Raw genomic sequence first — 19,322 nt, 5'->3', positions numbered from 1 at the left:
TTATGTTCCCGGCCCCCAGACCATCCTCTCGAGAAAAAAACGGCCCTGAATCTAGTTGATGATCCCTGACCGTAGGACTCAGTGTCTGTAATACTAATTCCAATCCTATTAGTCTCATCATATGTGTTTTACAAATTATAATCCAGACTTGTTTTTCTAGATGACAATGGGTGGGGTAGTTGTGGCAGTGACTCAAAATAATCTGTGACCCTAATCCAAATGTTCCCCCTCAAAACACACGTAGCCGACATTGTTTTGGCCATTGTAACCAGCGGTTAGTCTATTCTACGTCTTTTTAAGTGAACATGATGCATATGGTCATTCAGTGGTGAGTTAATAGCCAGTCAGACAGCGGCTCAAATGTTCAGTCTCTATGTAGTCCATACATACAGTCCATAGGTAAGCATTTTCTATCCAGACTCTTTCTATGGTCAGTGTCAATAGTCAGTCAATGGTTAGTTGGTTACTTTACAGTCCACTATTTATCTGCCTATCTCTATGCAATTACGTAGTTATAACATAAAACCCCATCATTACTAGTTAGTTTAGGGTCAGTGATAGCGTGTAGTGGGTTTTACTGTTACCCCAGTGTTACACCTGTATGTATAGTCAGTTAATGGTTGGTTTATGGTTCCTACTTTACCATTGGGGTTTCCTCTGTCCACAGCAAGCGCTGGTGATCCGTGAGGGCGAGAAGATGCAGATCAACGCTGAGGAGGTGGTGGCTGGAGACCTGGTGGAGGTGAAGGGAGGAGATAGGATTCCCGCCGACCTCAGGATCGTCTCTGCTCATGGCTGCAAGGTAAACCTACACACACAGACATAAACACAGAATAGGTTTTACTATCCTTGTGGGGGACCAAAAAATTGATTTCCATAAAAAATCCTATTTAAAAAACCTAACCCTAATTCTAACCCTACCCCTAATTGTAAACCTAACCCCTAAGCTTAAAATAACCTTTGGAGAATGTTCCTTGTTTTACTATCCTTGTGGGGACTTTTGAGGATTTCCTGTACCCACGAGGATAGTAATACAAACTGATACACACACACACACACACACACACACACACACACACACACACACACACACACACACACACACACACACATATATACACTGCTCAAAAAAATAAAGGGAACACTAAAATAACACATCCTAGATCTGAATGAATGAAATAATCTTATTAAATACTTTTTTCTTTACATAGTTGAATGTGCTGACAACAAAATCACACAAAAATAATCAATGGAAATCCAATTTATCAACCCATGGAGGTCTGGATTTGGAGTCACACTCAAAATTAAAGTGGAAAACCACACTACAGGCTGATCCAACTTTGATGCATCCGCCAACTCCTGGACAGTCTGTGGTGCAACGTGGCGTTGGTGGATGGAGCGAGACATGATGTCCCAGATGTGCTGAATTGGATTCAGGTCTGGGGAACGGGCGGGCCAGTCCATAACATCAATGCCTTCCTCTTGCAGGAACTGCTGACACACTCCAGCCACATGAGGTCTAGCATTGTCTTGCATTAGGAGGAACCCAGGGCCAACCGCACCAGCATATGGTCTCACAAGGGGTCTGAGGATCTCATCTCGGTACCTAATGGCAGTCAGGCTACCTCTGGCGATCACATGGAGGGCTGTGCGGCCCCCCAAAGAAATGCCACCCCACACCATGACTGACCCACCGCCAAACCGGTCATGCTGGAGGATGTTGCAGGCAGCAGAACGTTCTCCACGGCGTCTCCAGACTCTGTCACGTCTGTCACATGTGCTCAGTGTGAACCTGCTTTCATCTGTGAAGAGCACAGGGCGCCAGTGACGAATTTGCCAATCTTGGTGTTCTCTGGCAAATGCCAAACGTCCTGCACGGTGTTGGACTGTAAGCACAACCCCCACCTGTGGACGTCGGGCCCTCATACCACCCTCATGGAGTCCGTTTCTGACCGTTTGAGCAGACACATGCACATTTGTGGCCTGCTGGAGGTCATTTTGCAGGGCTCTGGCAGTGCTCCTCCTGCTCCTCCTTGCACAAAGGCGGAGGTAGCGGTCCTGCTGCTGGGTTGTTTCCCTCCTACGGCCTCCTCCACGTCTCCTGATGTACTGGCCTGTCTCCTGGTAGTGCCTCCATGCTCTGGACACTACGCTGACAGACACAGCAAACCTTCTTGCCACAGCTCGCATTGATGTGCCATCCTGGATGAGCTGCACTACCTGAGCCACTTGTGTGGGTTGTAGACTCTGTCTCATGCTACCATGCTACACCGCCAGCATTCAAAAGTGACCAAAACATCAGCCAGGAAGCATAGGAACTGAGAAGTGGTCTGTGGTCACCACCTGCACAACCACTCCTTTATTGGCGGTGTCTTGCTAATTGCCTATAATTTCCACCTGTTGTCTATTCCATTTGCACAACAGCATGTGAAATTTGTTGTCAATCAGTGTTGCTTCCTAAGTGGACAGTTTGATTTCACAGAAGTGTGATTGACTTGGAGTTACATTGTGTTGTTTAAGTGTTCCCTTTATTTTTTTGAGCAGTGCATATACATAGCTCACATTAAAATATAACACACTCACGCAACTACATATTTTACATACAAGCTTTTTAAAGTTGTAATCAAGTTCCCTGTATTTTGTCCTTCTCCTATAGGTGGATAACTCCTCCCTGACAGGCGAATCAGAACCCCAGAGCAGGTCACCTGACTGTACCCATGACAACCCCCTGGAGACCCGCAATGTCGCTTTCTTCTCCACCAACTGTGTTGAAGGTACGGTCGTCTTGGCAACTGCATCGTCCCCATCTCCCTCTTCCTCTTCCTGCTGGCCCATTTCCTTCTTCTCATCATCATCATCATCATCATTGTTGTCGTCTTAACCATCACTGCCCCATCACTCTACATGTCGTCTTTCCATTCCTGTTTTCTTTCTTTTTCTCTTACTTCTTCTCTTTATCCACCTCTGAACGGGTTTAAGGTGGAAAATGCTGGCTGCCATAGCAACAAGGCACCCACCATTTTAACAAGCACCCAACCCAGCGCCCACGCACACTCTGTCTCTCTCTCCTTCTTTCTTTCACCTCTCTCTTCCTCCCTCTTCTTTGAATTCCCTGGCTGCCCTTTTCCTTCCCATCTGTCCATATCGCCTCATCTTTGAGAACACTCCATCTGGTGTCAATATTAGCTTAGCGTTTCCCTATGGCTCAGTGGTCTAATGGTAGTGTCAATAGAGGATGACACACATAAATGGCTAAGGTCTAGATTCAGTCAGTTCAGCTTTAACCTGCGGTAACTGACAACTGCATAGCATATATTTGTTTTTTGTTTAGGCAACGTCGGAGGCGTAACTGCGTTGGAGCGGTCGAATCCACGATCGGCCTGTGTGTTATACCTGCCGCGGACATTGCCCATTGGATGCATTAGTAAAAATCCCATGCAGCCATGTTGCAATGTAATCCACACCTCGATTCGGCTTGTATAAATACTTCTAATTTTGTTGAATGATTTTTAAATTTGAGTGTCATTATTTTTATAGAGCCTACACTTTCTCTTTGGAAACTTCTAAAGCGAGTGGGATGGCTGTGGCTTCGTGACAATGACCACAAGAGCAGCCGCTCACCGATTTGACAGCTCCAACGCAGTTACACCTCCAACATTGCCTAAACCAAAAGAAAACGATGATATGGAATGCAATTGTCGGTTACGGCAGGTTAACGCTGATCTGATTGAATCTAGGCCTTAGTTGTATGATGAAGCTAAGGCCTGGCACTGGTTACCTGTAGGCCCCAAATATACTAAAGAACTATGATTTACTTCATAGAATGGTATATGCCGCCCCCATGTGGTCAGAACAGTGTATGGCACCTGCGCTGGTGGCGATAAGAACTACTTCAGTGGCATTTCAGTAAATAACACTTCAGCAGTTCAGTATTATAATTTTTTGAATGATTACTTTAGGGCTATTTACTGTAAGGGAGTGATACAAAAAATGATTATTAAAAACATTTGATTTGCACTTTGAGTTTTTCCTCCAAGTGCTTTTCATTGTATGGGGGTAACTCATCATTTTACACATGGCACCACAAATGGTATTCCAAATCTTTGACGATACACTAATATAACATGCAAGTAAAGTCATCTAACGTCCTTCTCTTCTCCTCACTGTCACCAGGCACTGCGCGTGGCATCGTGGTGTGCACTGGCGACCGTACCGTCATGGGCCGTATTGCCACCCTCACCTCCGGCCTGGAGTCGGGCAAGACCCCCATCGCCAAGGAGATCGAACACTTCATCCACCTGATCACAGGCGTGGCCGTGTTCCTGGGCATCACCTTCTTCATCCTGGCCGTCTGCCTGGGATACACCTGGCTAGAGGCCGTCATCTTCCTCATCGGCATCATCGTGGCCAACGTGCCCGAGGGCCTGCTGGCTACTGTCACTGTGAGGGGATATTTTGGTGGATTTTAGTGTTGTGTTGTGTTTTGTGTGGCGGACGGAGTTGCGAGGGGAAGTCGGGGGTAGTGAAGAGTGGACTGTGTGTTTGTGTGTGTTCTGCTTTATCCTCTGTGTCGGTGTCTTGTGTTGTACTTCTGTGTCTGTCTGTCTGTCTCTTACTCTGCGTGTTATATCTCTGTGCTAATATTTCCATGTGTTCCAGTATCGCTGTGTGGTTATCCGTCTGTCTGTAATAATAGAGGCGTTCGAATCCACGGGTCTGCTGTGATGGTTGTGGTGGTGTATCTCTCCACTATTAGTGTATCTCTCTCTTTTTCTCTTTCTCTCTCTCTCTCTCTCTCTCTCTCTCTCTCTCTTCTTTACAGCCCTTTGATTTTTGTGTACCTGTATCTCTCTCTCTTTTGCTCTCTCTCTCTCTCTCTTTCTCTCTCTCTCTCTCTCTCTCTCTCTCTCTCTCTCTCTCTCTCTCTCTCTCTCTCTCTCTCTCTCTCTCTCTACAGCCCTTTGATTTTTATGTACCTGTATCTCTCTCTCTTTTGCTCTCTCTCTCTCTCTCTTTCTCTCTCTCTCTCTCTCTCTCTCTCTCTCTCTCTCTCTCTCTCTTTCTCTCTTTCTCTCTCTCTCTCTCTCTCTCTCTCTCTCTCTCTCTACAGCCCTTTGATTTTTATGTACCTGTATCTCTCTCTCTTTTTCTCTCTTCTTCCCTCTTTGTGTCTGTGTCTCTTTTTCAGGCTCTCTCTACGCCTGCGTCATTCAGTGTCAGTGACTCCCCCTGGTCAGTTGTCCTCTATGACAACTGTTAAGAGAGACTGATAAATGCTAGGCTAATGTTAATGTAGATGCTGGGCTGTTGCCGCTCTCGCTGCTTGGCTAGTAGCCTGTATGGCCCATGATCCGTTCCGCCATTTTGAAAGTCGCATGAAACACTGGCGCCTGCCTTTCACTGCTTTTTACTCTGTGCTTGGCTTTCCTTCTCTTTCTTTCTATCTTTCTGCATTTCTCTTCTGGGCTGTGAAATATACTGTAGTATTTGATTTGGCTCTAGTGCATTTTAATGTGATGGGGGGGGTGGAATGACGGGGGTTTGTACAACTCCATGTCTAAAGGGTAAGTGTGTAGGTATCTTGTATTGGTTGGTCATGGGTTTCTTCTCTGCAGATGCAAGTAAGTTGTTGATTGGTTTTGAGGGTCTAGGGCGTCTACACCTGGAGTTGTGCATCCCATGTTTTTACTTTTACGATTCGGTGCTAATCTTTTCTCTCATTTTCTCCCATTCTCTATTTGTTACTTTCTTTCAACCCTGTCTTCTTTTCGCAATCTCTGTTGCTTTCTCTGTCTCTCTCTATTCTTTCTCCTTTCTCTGTCTCTCTCTTTTCTCTCTCCTTTCTCTGTCTCTCTCTTTTCTCTCTCCTTTCTCTGTCTCTCTCTTTTCTCTCTCCTTTCTCTGTCTCTCTCTTTTCTCTCTCCTTTCTCTGTCTCTCTCTTTTCTTTCTCCTTTCTCTGTCTCTCTCTTTTCTCTCTCCTTTCTCTGTCTCTCTCTTTTCTTTCTCCTTTCTCTGTCTCTCTCTTTTCTCTCTCCTTTCTCTGTCTCTCTCTTTTCTCTCTCCTTTCTCTGTCTCTCTCTTTTCTCTCTCCTTTCTCTGTCTCTCTCTTTTCTCTCTCCTTTCTCTGTCTCTCTCTTTTCTCTCTCCTTTCTCTGTCTCTCTCTTTCTCTCTCCTTTCTCTGTCTCTCTCTTTTCTCTCTCCTTTCTCTGTCTCTCTTTCTCTCTCCTTTCTCTGTCTCTCTCTTTTCTCTCTCCTTTCTCTGTCTCTCTCTTTTCTCTCTCCTTTCTCTGTCTCTCTTTCTTTCTCCTTTCTCTGTCTCTCTTTTCTCTCTCCTTTCTCTGTCTCTCTCTTTTCTCTCTCCTTTCTCTGTCTCTCTCTTTTCTCTTCTGCCTTTCTCTGTCTCTCTCTTTTCTCTCTCCTTTCTCTGTCTCTCTCTTTTCTTTCTCCTTTCTCTGTCTCTCTTTTCTCTCTACTTTCTCTGTCTCTCTCTTTTCTCTCTCCTTTCTCTGTCTCTCTTTTCTTTCTCCTTTCTCTGTCTCTCTTTTCTCTCTCTTTTCTCTGTCTCTCTCTTTTCTCTCTCCTTTCTCTGTCTCTCTCTTTTCTTTCTCCTTTCTCTGTCTCTCTCTTTTCTCTCTCCTTTCTCTGTCTCTCTCTTTTCTTTCTCCTTTCTCTGTCTCTCTCTTTTCTCTCTCCTTTCTCTGTCTCTCTCTTTTCTTTCTCCTTTCTCTGTCTCTCTCTTTTCTCTCTCTTTTCTCTGTCTCTCTCTTTTCTCTCTCCTTTCTCTGTCTCTCTCTTTTCTTTCTCCTTTCTCTGTCTCTCTTTTCTCTCTCTTTTCTCTGTCTCTCTCTTTTCTCTCTCCTTTCTCTGTCTCTCTTTTCTCTGTCGCTCTTCTTCTTCCTCTCTCTCTCTCTCTCTCTCTCTCTCTCTCTCTCTCTCTCTCTCAGGTGTGTCTGACCCTGACCGCTAAGCGTATGGCTCGTAAGAACTGCCTGGTGAAGAACCTTGAGGCGGTGGAGACCCTGGGCTCCACCTCCACCATCTGCTCTGATAAGACTGGCACCCTGACCCAGAACAGGATGACCGTGGCCCACATGTGGTTCGACAACCAGATCCACGAGGCCGACACCACCGAGGACCAGTCTGGTAGGAGAGAGGGGTTTAAGTTCACTGAACTCGTTGTTTATGTTCTTTACTATATAACATCAAAGTCACTGCACCTTAGGCATGCATATTGTGATCACAGTTATTAATATGGTGGCACCTGTTTAGGTGATTTAGATAGTCTTGTCGTCTCTGGAATTAGATTACATTTTGCAAACCAGCATAATGTGGTTTGCAGGCCTGATGTGGCACCCGAGTTAGAAGTATCAGACCACTGTGTTAGGCAATAACTAGGCCATCAAAGATTGGCCTTATGTTGTTTGTAACATCTTGTATCAAAGGATTAGCATTTTTTTAATGGTAGTACATGTATTTATGCAGGCCTTGATGGAGGCTTCAGGGCTGCCTGTGAGCACATGAACGCAACAACCATGTGTCTGTCATTAACAATTCTTCCTCCCTCTCTTCTCCCCAGGCGCCTCTTTCGACAAGAGCTCGGAGACGTGGTTGGCGCTGGCGCGCGTGGCGGCCCTGTGTAACCGGGCGCAGTTCAAAGCGGCTCAGGATCAGCTTCCAATCCTGAAGAGGGACGTGGCGGGCGACGCCTCCGAGTCCGCGCTGCTGAAATGTATCGAGCTGTCCTGCGGCAGCGTCAGACAGATGAGGGAGAAGAACAAGAAGGTGGCCGAGATCCCCTTCAACTCCACCAACAAGTACCAGGTGAGGGACCAACATGGAGAACAAGTGCGCACCCTGGATCCCTGGGGCTGTATGTATCAAATGTCTCAGAGAAGGAGTGCTGATCTGGGATCAGGTTACACCTATCCATGTGATCTTATTCACTGTGTTACAAAAGGCAAAAGCGATCCTGAATCAGCCGGATACATACGGCCCTAGGCCTAGATGTGGGTCTGACCCTGGTCTTACCTGGGTCCGGGTTAGGGTTGAAGCTATGGTCAGGGAAAACAAGGGTTTTCTAAATCCTTATATAAACAGTTTGTATAAGGACTTTGTATAAGAGGCTGAACACGGTGTATGATTGTGCTCCCCCCTTGCCCCTCTCCCCAGCTCTCTGTGCATGAGACGGAGGACGAGAACGACAACCGCTACCTGCTGGTGATGAAGGGAGCGCCAGAGAGGATCCTGGACCGCTGCTCCACCATCTTGATCCAGGGCAAGGAGCAGCCCATGGACGAGGAGATGAAGGAGGCCTTCCAGAACGCCTACATGGAGCTGGGAGGACTGGGAGAGAGAGTACTCGGTGAGACAGGAGGGAGAGAGGACAGAGGCGGGATGAGGGAGGGAGTCCTGGGTAAACAAGAGGGTGGGAGAGAGGTATAGAAAGTTCCAGGGCGCTTGCACGGAGCTGAGAGGACTAGGAGGGAGAGTGCTCGGGTAAGAGAGAGAGAGGGAGGGAGGGAGGGATGAGAAGAGGGAAGAGGGTAAGAAATGGGAACCTAAACCGTCCTTTCAGAATGTATACACTAATACTGATAATAATGCCAATCTAATACTCCCCAGGTTTCTGCCACCTGCTAATGCCTGAAGACCAGTACCCCAAGGGCTTTGCCTTCGACTGTGACGACGTCAACTTCACCACAGAGAGCCTGTGCTTCGTGGGCCTCATGTCCATGATTGACCCTCCCCGTGCCGCCGTGCCCGACGCCGTGGGAAAATGTCGCTCCGCTGGCATCAAAGTCATCATGGTGACCGGCGATCATCCAATCACAGCCAAGGCCATCGCCAAGGGCGTGGGCATCATCTCCGAGGGCAACGAGACCGTGGAGGACATCGCCTCTCGCCTCAATATCCCTGTCAGCCAGGTCAATCCCAGGTAAGGAGAGTGTGTGTGTGTGTGTGTGTGTGTGTGTGTGTGTGTGTGTGTGTGTGTGTGTGTGAGCATACTTTATCTATCTTGCTTTCACACGTATATACAGTGAGTGTACACAATATTAGGAACACGTGCTCTTTCCATGACATAGACTGACCAGGTGAATCCAGGGGAAAACTATGATCCCTTATTGATGGCCCTTGTTAAATCCACTTCAATCAGTGTAGATGAAGGGGAGGAGACAGGTTAAAGAAGGATTTTTAAGCCTTGTGACAATTGAGACATGGATTGTGTATGTGTGCTGTTCAGAGGGTGAACGGGAAAGACAAAAGATTTCAGTGACTTTATACGGGTATGGTAGTAGGTGCCAGGCGCTCTGGTTTGTGTCAAGAACTGTAACGCTGCTGGGTTTTTCACGCTCAACACTTTTCCGTTTGTATCAAGAATGGTCCACCACCCAAAGGACATCCAGCCAACTAGACACAACTGTGGGAAGCATTGGAGTCAACATGGGCCAGCATCCCTGTGGAACGCTTTTAACACCTTGTGGAGTCCATGCCCCAACGAATTGAGGCTGTTCTGAGGGCAAAAGGTGGTGCAACTCAATATTAGGAAGGTGTTCCTAATGTTTTGTACACTCAGTGTACTTAACCAAGCACTCAGCCAGTCAGATAGTCAGTCAGTCACACCCAATTGCTTGCATAAACGTGTGAACTAAAAACACTAACTTTCTGCAGTTCTGTGTGTGTCTGTCTCAGTGATACCAACCATACTCTCACTCACTGTCTTCCTGTGTGTGTGCGTTCCAGGGATGCCAAGGCGTGTGTGATCCACGGGACAGACCTGAAGGATCTGTCCCAGGATCAGATGGATGACATTCTGAGGAACCACACTGAGATTGTGTTCGCCAGGACCTCCCCACAGCAGAAGCTCATCATCGTAGAGGGCTGCCAGAGACAGGTGAGGGGCGCACACGCGCGCACGCACACTCGCGCACGCACACACATACACATACACACACACGCACGCACACACACACACACACACACAGAGAAAGTCATGCAATGTGCACACACGCACACAAACAGACACGTCTGGCTTTCTTGACATGAAAGGACTTTAAAGTATAGAAATCTGAAGAAACAGATTCCCCACTACAGATTCTCATACAGTAGTAGATAGAATATGAAGGCTTTTATAGGAGGCTTTTAACAATTTTCACTAACCTGTCTTTCAGGGTGCCATCGTGGCTGTGACTGGTGATGGTGTGAACGACTCTCCCGCCCTGAAGAAGGCTGACATCGGCGTCGCCATGGGGATCTCCGGCTCAGACGTGTCCAAACAAGCCGCTGACATGATCCTGCTGGACGACAACTTTGCCTCCATCGTCACCGGAGTGGAAGAGGGTGAGAGACAGAGGGAGAGGGAGGAAAAGAGTGAGGAAAGAAGGGAAAGAGGGAGGGAAACGAGAGAAAGAAGCAGGGAGGAGAAAGCTAGGTGGGAAAGAGGTATACAGATGTAGGATCTTAATTTGATCACCCTGTTGCAGGAGAATTTTTCCGCAATGCAAGAAATGAAAAATGTTAATTTATGAGGTTTTTAAAAAGGCTTCTGAAGTTTTTGTTATTTCCACTTTGAAATTTCAGACTTGATTTTCCCTTACGAGAAATGTATCAACTCCTACAAAAATGCCCATTAATTATAATCCACATAATAATTCACATTTCCTGTTGCTGCAGGATTATTTCCCTGCTGTAGCAAATTAGCTCAAATTAAGATCCCACATCTGTAAGGAGGATGAAAATGAAGGAGAGAAAGGGGGTGGTATGAATGACAGGTAGGATGAAGAGAGTAAGAAAGGTCAGCGAGACTAGAGAAGGAGACAAGAAAATAGAGGTAATGGAATATTTAGAAACAAAAGAAAAGTGCTGTTTAGAAAGGTAACCTATCTGTAATATGAGCCTATTGTATGAAAATAAGATATATAAGGATGTCGTCCTGGGCTAGCCTATACAAGCTTTTTCTCTTGTGTCCCTCCAGGCCGTCTGATCTTTGACAACCTGAAGAAGTCCATTGCCTACACCCTGACCAGTAACATCCCTGAGATCACCCCCTTCCTCTTCTTTATCCTGGTCAACATCCCACTGCCCCTAGGGACCATCACCATCCTCTGTATCGACCTGGGAACCGACATGGTGACATACACACACACACCCACACATGCATGGCACATGCACACACACACAGGCAAATTGTAGTTTGTTCAATTTATACATTTTCAAATCAAATCAAATTGTATTTGTCACATGCGCAGAATACAACAGGTAGACCTTACAGTGAAATGCTTACTTACAAGCTCTTAACCAACAATGCAGTTTTAAGAAAATACCCCCCAAAAAGTAAGAGATAAGACTAACAAATCATTTATTAAAGAGCAGCAGTAAATAACTATAGCGGGGCTATATACAGAGGGTACCAGTACAGAGTCAATGTGGAGGCTATATACAGGGGTACCGGTACAGAGTCAATGTGGAGACTATATACAGGGGGTACTGGTACAGAGTCAATGTGGAGACTATATACAGGGGGTACCGGTACAGAGTCAATGTGGAGACTATATACAGGGGGTACCAGTACAGAGTCAATGTGGAGGTTATATACAGGGGGTACCAGTACAGAGTCAATGTGGAGGCTATATACAGGGGGTACTGGTACAGAGTCAATGTCCAGGGGCACCGGTGTCGAGGTAATTGAGGTAATATGTACATGTACTGTAGGTAGAGTTATTAAAGTGACTATGCATATATAATAACAGAGAGTAGCAGCAGCATAGAAGAGCGGGGGGGGAGGGGGGGGCAATGCAAATGGTCTGGGTATCCATTTGATTAGATGTTCAGGAGTGGTAGAAGCTGTTTAGAAGCCTCTTGGACCTAGACTTGGCGCTCTGGTACCGCTAGGGTGGCTGGAGTCTTTGACAATTTTTAGGGCCTTCCTCTGACACCGCCTGGTATAGAGGTCCTGGATGGCAGGAAGCTTGGCCCCGGTGATGTACTGGGCCGTACGCACTACCCTCTGTAGTGCCTTGCGGTTGGAGGCCGAGCAGTTGCCATACCAGGCAGTGATGCAACCCATCAGGATGCTCTCGATGGTGCAGCTGTAAAACATTTTGAGGATCTGAGGACCCATGCCAAATCTTTTCAGTCTCCTGAGGGGGAATAGGTTTTGTCGTGTGGACGCCAAGGAACTTGAAGCTCTCAACCTGATCCACTACAGCCCCGTCGATGAGAATGGGGGCGTGCTCGATCCTCCTTTTGCTGTAGTCCACAATCATCTCCTTTGTCTTGATCACGTTGAGGGAGAGGTTGTTGTCCTTCCACCACACGGTCCGGTCTCTGACCTCCTCCCTATAGGCTGTCTCATTGTTGTCTGTGATCAGGCCTACCACTGTTGTGTCATAGGCAAACTTAATGATGGTGTTGGAGTCGTGCCTGGCCGTGCAGTCATGAGTGAACAGGGAGTACAGGAGGGGACTGTTCACGCACCCCTGAGGGGCCCCCGTGTTGAGGATCAGCGTGGCGGATGTGTTGTTACCCACCCTTACCACCTGGGGGCAGCCCGTCAGGAAGTCCAGGATCCAGTTGCAGATAGAGGTGTTTAGTCCCAGGGTCCTTAGCTTAGTGATGAGCTTTGAGGGCACTATGATATTGAACGCTGAGCTGTAGTCAATGAATAACATTCTCACATACTGTAGGTTTTCCTTTTGTCCAGGTGTGAAAGGGCATTGTGGAGTGCAATAGAGATTGCATCATCTGTGGATCTGTTGGGGCGGTATGCAAATTGGAGTGGTTCTAGGGTTTCTGGGATAATGGTGTTGATGTGAGCCATGACCAGCCTTTCAAAGCACTTCATGGCTACAGATGTGAGTGCTACGGGTCTGTAGTCATTTTGGCAGGTTACCTTAGTGTTCTTGGGCACAGGGATTATGGTGGTCTGCTTGAAACATGTTGGTATTACAGACTCAGACAGGGAGAGGTTGAAAATGTCAGTGAAGACACTTGCCAGTTGTCCTGGTGTTCCGTCTGGCCTTGCAGCCTTGTGAATGTTGACCTGTTTAAAGATCTTACTCACATCGGCTGCAGAGAGCGTGATCACACAGTCGCCCGGAACAACTGATGCTCTCATGCATGTTTCAGTGTTACTTGCCTCGAAGCGAGCATAGAAGTTATTTAGCTCGTCTGGTAGGCTCGTGTCACTGGGCAGCTCTTGGCTGTGCTTCCCTTTGTAGTCTGTAATAGTTTGCAAGCCCTGTCACATCCGACGTGCGTCGGAGCCGGTGTAGTACGATTCAATCTTAGCCCTGTATTGACGCTTTGCCTGTTTGATGGTTCGTCTGAGGGCACAGCGGGATTTCTTATAAGCTTCTGGGTTAGAGTCCTGCTCCTTGAAAGCGGCAGCTCTACCTTTTTAGCTCAGTGCGAATGTTGCCTGTAAGCCATGGCTTCTGGTTGGGGTATGTACTTAATTTGAATCAAAGGTCAGTTATCTCATCCAAGTGTGTGCTTTGGTCTGTTGTTCTTTGCACCACAAAGAGAGTCAGTCTATTGGAATGTGTATTGACATCCACCGTCTTCTCCTAACGCTACTGTATGCCTACAGGTGCCAGCTATCTCCCTTGCCTACGAGGCAGCAGAGAGTGACATTATGAAGAGACAGCCCAGAAACCCAGCCAGGGACAAACTGGTGAATGAGAGGCTGATCAGTATCGCCTACGGACAGATTGGTGGGTTTTTAAAAAGTCTATCTCTCTGTTCACGTCATTAGTCTGCGATGGATTGACTCCCGGCCTAATTCTAATTCTAGTTCTATAGGCAGAGTAGATAAAGCTAACACACCTTTCTCCCTCTGTCTCTGTAGGGATGATCCAGGCTCTGGGAGGGTTCTTCTCCTACTTTGTGATTCTGGCGGAGAACGGTTTCCTGCCCTCTTTATTGGTGGGCATCAGGCTAAACTGGGACGACCGCTCCAACAACGACCTAGAGGACAGCTACGGACAGCAATGGGTACGCTGCCCACCTTTCTCTCTTTTTTCTCTCCCTCCGTTTTCTTTTTTCTTCATCTTTTAAAAAAAAAAACACTTTTTATTCTTTTTTTTTCTTTCTCTCGTCTTTACTCACTCTAAGTTTTTACCCCTCTGTCATCTTATTTTATTTCATCCAGTCCTCATTAGTCTCATTAAATGAATTGCTCTCTTAGTCATCGCCACAGCTTTCCGCTTAGTCATCACAACAACTATCCACTTAATCATCACCACAACGTTCCACTTAGTTACCTCTACTCTCGTTCGCTCTTTAACCCTCCCTCCTTGTGATTTCCTCTCCCTCGCATGCCAGACCTATGAACAGAGGAAGATAGTGGAGTACACCTGTCACACAGCCTTCTTCGTCAGTATTGTGGTGGTACAGTGGGCTGATGTCATCATCTGTAAGACCAGGCGCAACTCTGTCTTCCAGCAGGGCATGAGGTCAGAACCCTTTATATTTGCACCTGTCCTCTAATGACACAGACTTTGGCATGATTAAAAAGCAGACCTCTTCTTTTCTCTCTTCAGATTCTGTAGGGTTATGAAGCCCCTCTACTTTATGTCTCTCATAGCTAGGATAAATGTTGAGATTCATTATTTGTTTGTTTACAGGAATAAGATCCTGATCTTTGGGCTGTTTGAGGAGACGGCCCTGGCTGCTTTCCTGTCCTACACCCCAGGCATGGATGTGGCTCTCAGGATGTACCCCCTCAAGTGAGTACTCCAACCTCTGTTCTCATTCACACAGAGCAACAGCACCCTCTACTGAGTGACGTTCATATGACAGTTACTTGACAGTAAATTACGACTGTGTGGACTGGAGACTATTTCAATCCATTAATGGGGAAATGATTTCCTCTTTAAGGAGAATTATTCACTCAACTGAATCGCCCTCTGGCTTTTTCTTCCTTTTTCTCTCCATCCGTCTTTTTCTCTCTTTCTCTGTCTCAGGCCCAGCTGGTGGTTTTGTGCGTTCCCGTACAGTTTCCTCATCTTTGTTTACGATGAGATCCGCAAACTCATCCTGCGCCGAAACCCCGGAGGTACTAGTTTCTCACAAACACACTTACTGTACTCACTATAGACTTGTGTATGACGTACTACAGTACCCATAATAACATTTACTACGATGGAACTGGGTATCTTTCACAGAGCATTGTGGGTACTGTTGTACATCATGCTACAAAATTGAGAAAAAAAAACAAGAAAATGCTGCTGTTGGGTTTGCTTAATATAAGGAATTTTAAATGATTAATCCTTTTATACTTCTCTTTTGATACGGCAATTATATTTATGTTTGGTACTTATGTATATTTAAAACCAAATACTTTTAGGGTAGTATTTTATTGAGTGACTTTCACTTTTACTTGAGTCATTTTCTATTATGGTATCTTTACTTTTACTCAAGTATGACAATTGGATACTTTTTCCACCACTGCCTCTGATACAAATGTTTGCTGTTTCAATTAAAAATAATTCCTCTCTCTCTTTCTCTCTGTTCCCTTCATTTTCTCCTTCCTTTCTCTTTAGGCTGGGTGGAAAAGGAGACATACTATTAAATTATCAAACCATTCTTTACTTCTCACCCCCTTACCTCCCCCTCTTTTTCTCCTCCCTACCTCCACCCGTCCCTCTAATCACATACAAACCATACAAGAAACCGCATCTGAAAACTCCTCCATTCCTCATCCCGTATTTTCATCCAACATCGCCTTGAGGACAAGAGGACCAACCACAGAGAAGGAGAGGAACAGGACGATCACGCCAGATCCCTGTGCCCCTCTTCGTCTCTGCCTTTTTTTCTGCCAAAAGACTACAGCATAGTCAACACTGCCAATACTCTTCGAATGTTTACTATACTGTTATGACACTGTTTATAAATGTGCTAATACACTGTCATGTACAAAATACCGGTATCACTCTCCTCTATCGACTACAAAATGGCAGCTGCATCTAGATTCCACGGCGAGTGGTGTGGCGCCGTTATCACCTGTTCCACCCCGGCATCCTCTCGACACGCTCCCTCCCTCCACCAATCCTCTACTTAACATGCCCCTCAAGCCACTCCCACCACTCCCTGGCCCAATGGGTATAACAGAAAGATCCCACCGCTGACAACAGTAAACGTGGAATAATCACCCACGGCCTCTACAGGGGTAAAACAAAATCCCCCTCCTTCCTGCTCGTGTTCCCCTCCCTCCTCCTCCTGTTTTTCTGCCAATGTTGTTGTTTTCTAAACAATTGTTCGTAACATTACTGTGTGTTTTTTAATGTTAGGAGTGGGTCTGAGAACTGCTTGTCTGTCCGTCCCTGTTTATCCGTCTGTTGGTGAGCACCGTGCGATTTCCCCTGTCCTTGTAAACTCCCCCCCCCCCATCTCACCCCTGCTAATAAAATACAACAATCTTTCTGTATCCTAAGAAAAGAGATTTCTCTCCCATGTCATTATTTAAATAAGTGAACAATGGAATAAGACACTGTACCTTACATGCGAAACAGCAGCAAGAAATGAAATAAAATATAAGGATCCCTCTTTTTTTCAGTTTGGCCTCAGTTTGTTTTTGTGTGTGGGGTTTGGCAGAGGAAGGCAAGACTGTAAATACATTTTTCACACTATCAACACTCCTGATACCATTTTAAGGCAGACAGGGTGTCTTGGGTTAAATACCAGCGGGATTGAAGGGTTGTCTGCAATGAGGTGTGTTGGGAGCGCCAATAGTGAGATGATCATCACTTCTTACTACACTTATTTTCACACCGCACACAATTATTCTGCTCTACCTACTCACTCATCATGGTTGGGAAAATAATAATACTTTTTTTTTTTTAAGGCACAAAAAAAAGAACAAAAAAATTAAATAATGGAAATATGCTAATGAATAATCAAGGTAAAGTAACATTTCATAGGTATCCATCCATTCACCACCTCAGTGGAATACATACGGGCAATAATGATGACGCTCTCATCCTCTCTGTACACCACCAGGCTTTCAAATTGCTGTACATCCATTGTTGTTTTCCCTCCCATTTAGATCCTGCTCTACTGTAGCTAGTAATATGGAAGCCATATAAGTCCTAAAAAAACATGAACATATACACTGGTGGAAAAAGTACCCAACTGTCATACTTGAGTAAAAGCAAAGATACCTTACATTTTTTTTGCAATTGCTCACAGGCTTGTTGCGGAATTTGGCTCATTGTGTCAAAACTCTACACACAAGCCAAATAAGACACAACCCTTGGAGATAAACATCTCACTTTATGTCAAAACGAAACTCTGCAATCAACACCTAACAATCCTTTTTCAAAATGGCATTTTTGCAACAAAATGACACACACATGCACCATTTGAATGACTCTTTCAAAGCAGCAACAACACACTGAGGTACTTTATACAAAACTAGTACTTTGTATACCTTTTTAATTTTCTCATACAGGCTTCTGTGAAAGATTGTTCCAGTACAGTACATCTACTCACATTTCAATTCCTTTGGGGTTTGTGGGTAGTTGTTTCCGTTTAGTCTTGTGTACCTGACCGGACTGTTATCGGTCTTTTGTTGAGGTGTATTCATTAAAGAAAAAAGAATGAGCACTTTACATGCTGCGCCTTGGTCTCCTTTCAACGACCCCTGTGACACTTGCTTTCCTTTTCCAAACACAACCAATCAAAATGCTACACTTATTCACCAGGTCACACACACACTCCTCACATGTGCAAACACTAATTGCTTAACTGATCACTAACCAATCACTGCTTTACTGTAGTATAGGCCTATAAATAGGTCAAAGGTCAGATTACCTGTTTTGAACAATGGATGCCAACAATGGACAGAGAGCAAGAGGAGTAAGAGGGAGAGGCGGGGGACAACAACGAGGACAAATTCAAAGACGAACAGTTGGAGGAAGAGGAAGAAGAGGACGAGGGCAAAGAAGAGAAGGAAGGAGAGCCATCTCTGATGAAATTAGGGCAACACTTGTTGATCATGTGATCAACCCCGGTTTGACCATGAGAGAGGCTGGACAGAGAGTCCAGCCCAACTTGAGTCGATTTACAGTGGCGTCCATAATTAGAACCTTCAGAAATGAGAACAGGTAAGCAACTATCTAATGACTATTTTAGCTTTACAGTAATGTACTGTAAAATACGTATGACTGCATAGTATTGCATAAACATTTGTAACTCTAAGCCATCCATTTACTGCACTGCATTGAATGAGGTTGGTTATCATGCTGTACTACATTTTTTTGTACATTGTTTACAGTTCTTATGCTGAACACATACTGTGTTTGAATTCTGTACAGAGTGGAAAGGCAAAGACATCATGGAGGACGAGGACGCTTGTTTACAGATGTACAAGAGACTGCAATTATAAATATGGTTTTGGCCAACAATGCAATTAGGATTCGAGAGATAAGAGAGCATATCTTGAATAATGACACCATATTTAACAACATCAATGCTGTAAGCCTGTCGACCATACAACGCATCCTCCAACGGCACCGAGTGATGATGAAACAACTTTACAAGGTGCCATTTGAGAGAAACTCTGACAGTCAAGAATATGCGACATGACTTTGTAGAGGTATGAATGCAACACTACTTCCAGTACTTCAGACATACCATATTTACTCATCTGTATATCCTTTTGTCTGTTACAGAGAGTATTGTAGCTGGATGCCCATGTAATTCGCCATTAATTTATTTATGTGGATGAGGTTGGCTTCAACCAAAACCAGGCGCCGCGGAAGAAATGTAATAGGACAGAGGGCAATTACCAATGTCCCTGGACAGCGTGGGGGTAATATGTGTGCTGCCATCACTCAAAACGGGGTCCTCCATCACAATGCCACACTGGGTCCGTACAACACCGGCCATATGCTCACTTTTCTGGATACAATTTACACAATGCTTGTCCCTGATCCAGATCAGGAGCCTGCTAGATTTGTGGTTTTATGGGACAATGTTAGTTTTCACCGGGCTGTTCTGGTCCAAAACTGGTTTGCCACCCATCCACAATTTGTAGTTTTGTACCTACCCCCATATTCACCTTTTCTAAATCCCATAGAGGAATTATTCTCAGCCTGGTGCTGGAAAGTGTATGATCGCCAACCCTATGCCCGCATGCCGCTTCTCCAGGCAATGGAGGACGCATGTGGGGACATAGAGGTTGCCTCTGTCCAAGGTTGGATACGCCATGCTAGGAGATACTTCCCTCGATGTTTGGCAAGAGAAAACGTATCTTGTGATGTGGACGAAGTATTGTGGCCAGACCCAGCCCGGAGAAGAGATGAAGCGTAGCTTAGCACT

At 45.6% G+C, this 19,322-nt stretch overlaps 1 protein-coding gene across 3 annotated transcripts in view; it reads left to right on the top strand.

Moving 5' to 3' along the window:
- LOC106588414 (sodium/potassium-transporting ATPase subunit alpha-3) overlaps positions 1-16,556 on the top strand; it is a 34,297-nt gene extending 17,741 nt beyond the window's left edge. For all 3 annotated transcript variants that reach the window (XM_014177362.3, XM_014177361.3, XM_082970011.1), the window contains 16 exons: positions 668-802; positions 2,657-2,774; positions 4,174-4,442; positions 6,947-7,145; positions 7,579-7,823; positions 8,172-8,364; positions 8,625-8,937; positions 9,744-9,894; positions 10,172-10,340; positions 10,975-11,129; positions 13,591-13,714; positions 13,849-13,994; positions 14,325-14,455; positions 14,627-14,728; positions 14,966-15,057; positions 15,545-16,556. In XM_014177362.3, the coding sequence (XP_014032837.1) occupies positions 668-802; positions 2,657-2,774; positions 4,174-4,442; positions 6,947-7,145; positions 7,579-7,823; positions 8,172-8,364; positions 8,625-8,937; positions 9,744-9,894; positions 10,172-10,340; positions 10,975-11,129; positions 13,591-13,714; positions 13,849-13,994; positions 14,325-14,455; positions 14,627-14,728; positions 14,966-15,057; positions 15,545-15,573 (2,571 nt within the window). In that variant the 3' untranslated portion in view covers positions 15,574-16,556. The remainder of the gene's footprint in view (positions 1-667; positions 803-2,656; positions 2,775-4,173; positions 4,443-6,946; positions 7,146-7,578; positions 7,824-8,171; positions 8,365-8,624; positions 8,938-9,743; positions 9,895-10,171; positions 10,341-10,974; positions 11,130-13,590; positions 13,715-13,848; positions 13,995-14,324; positions 14,456-14,626; positions 14,729-14,965; positions 15,058-15,544) is intronic.
- Positions 16,557-19,322: the final 2,766 nt, after the last annotated feature.

This window comes from Salmo salar, chromosome 27 (assembly GCF_965601325.2).
Source record: "Salmo salar chromosome 27, fSalSal1, whole genome shotgun sequence".
In the NCBI taxonomy this organism is placed as follows: domain Eukaryota; kingdom Metazoa; phylum Chordata; class Actinopteri; order Salmoniformes; family Salmonidae; genus Salmo; species Salmo salar.
This window is presented reverse-complemented; position numbering and strand designations above follow the sequence as displayed.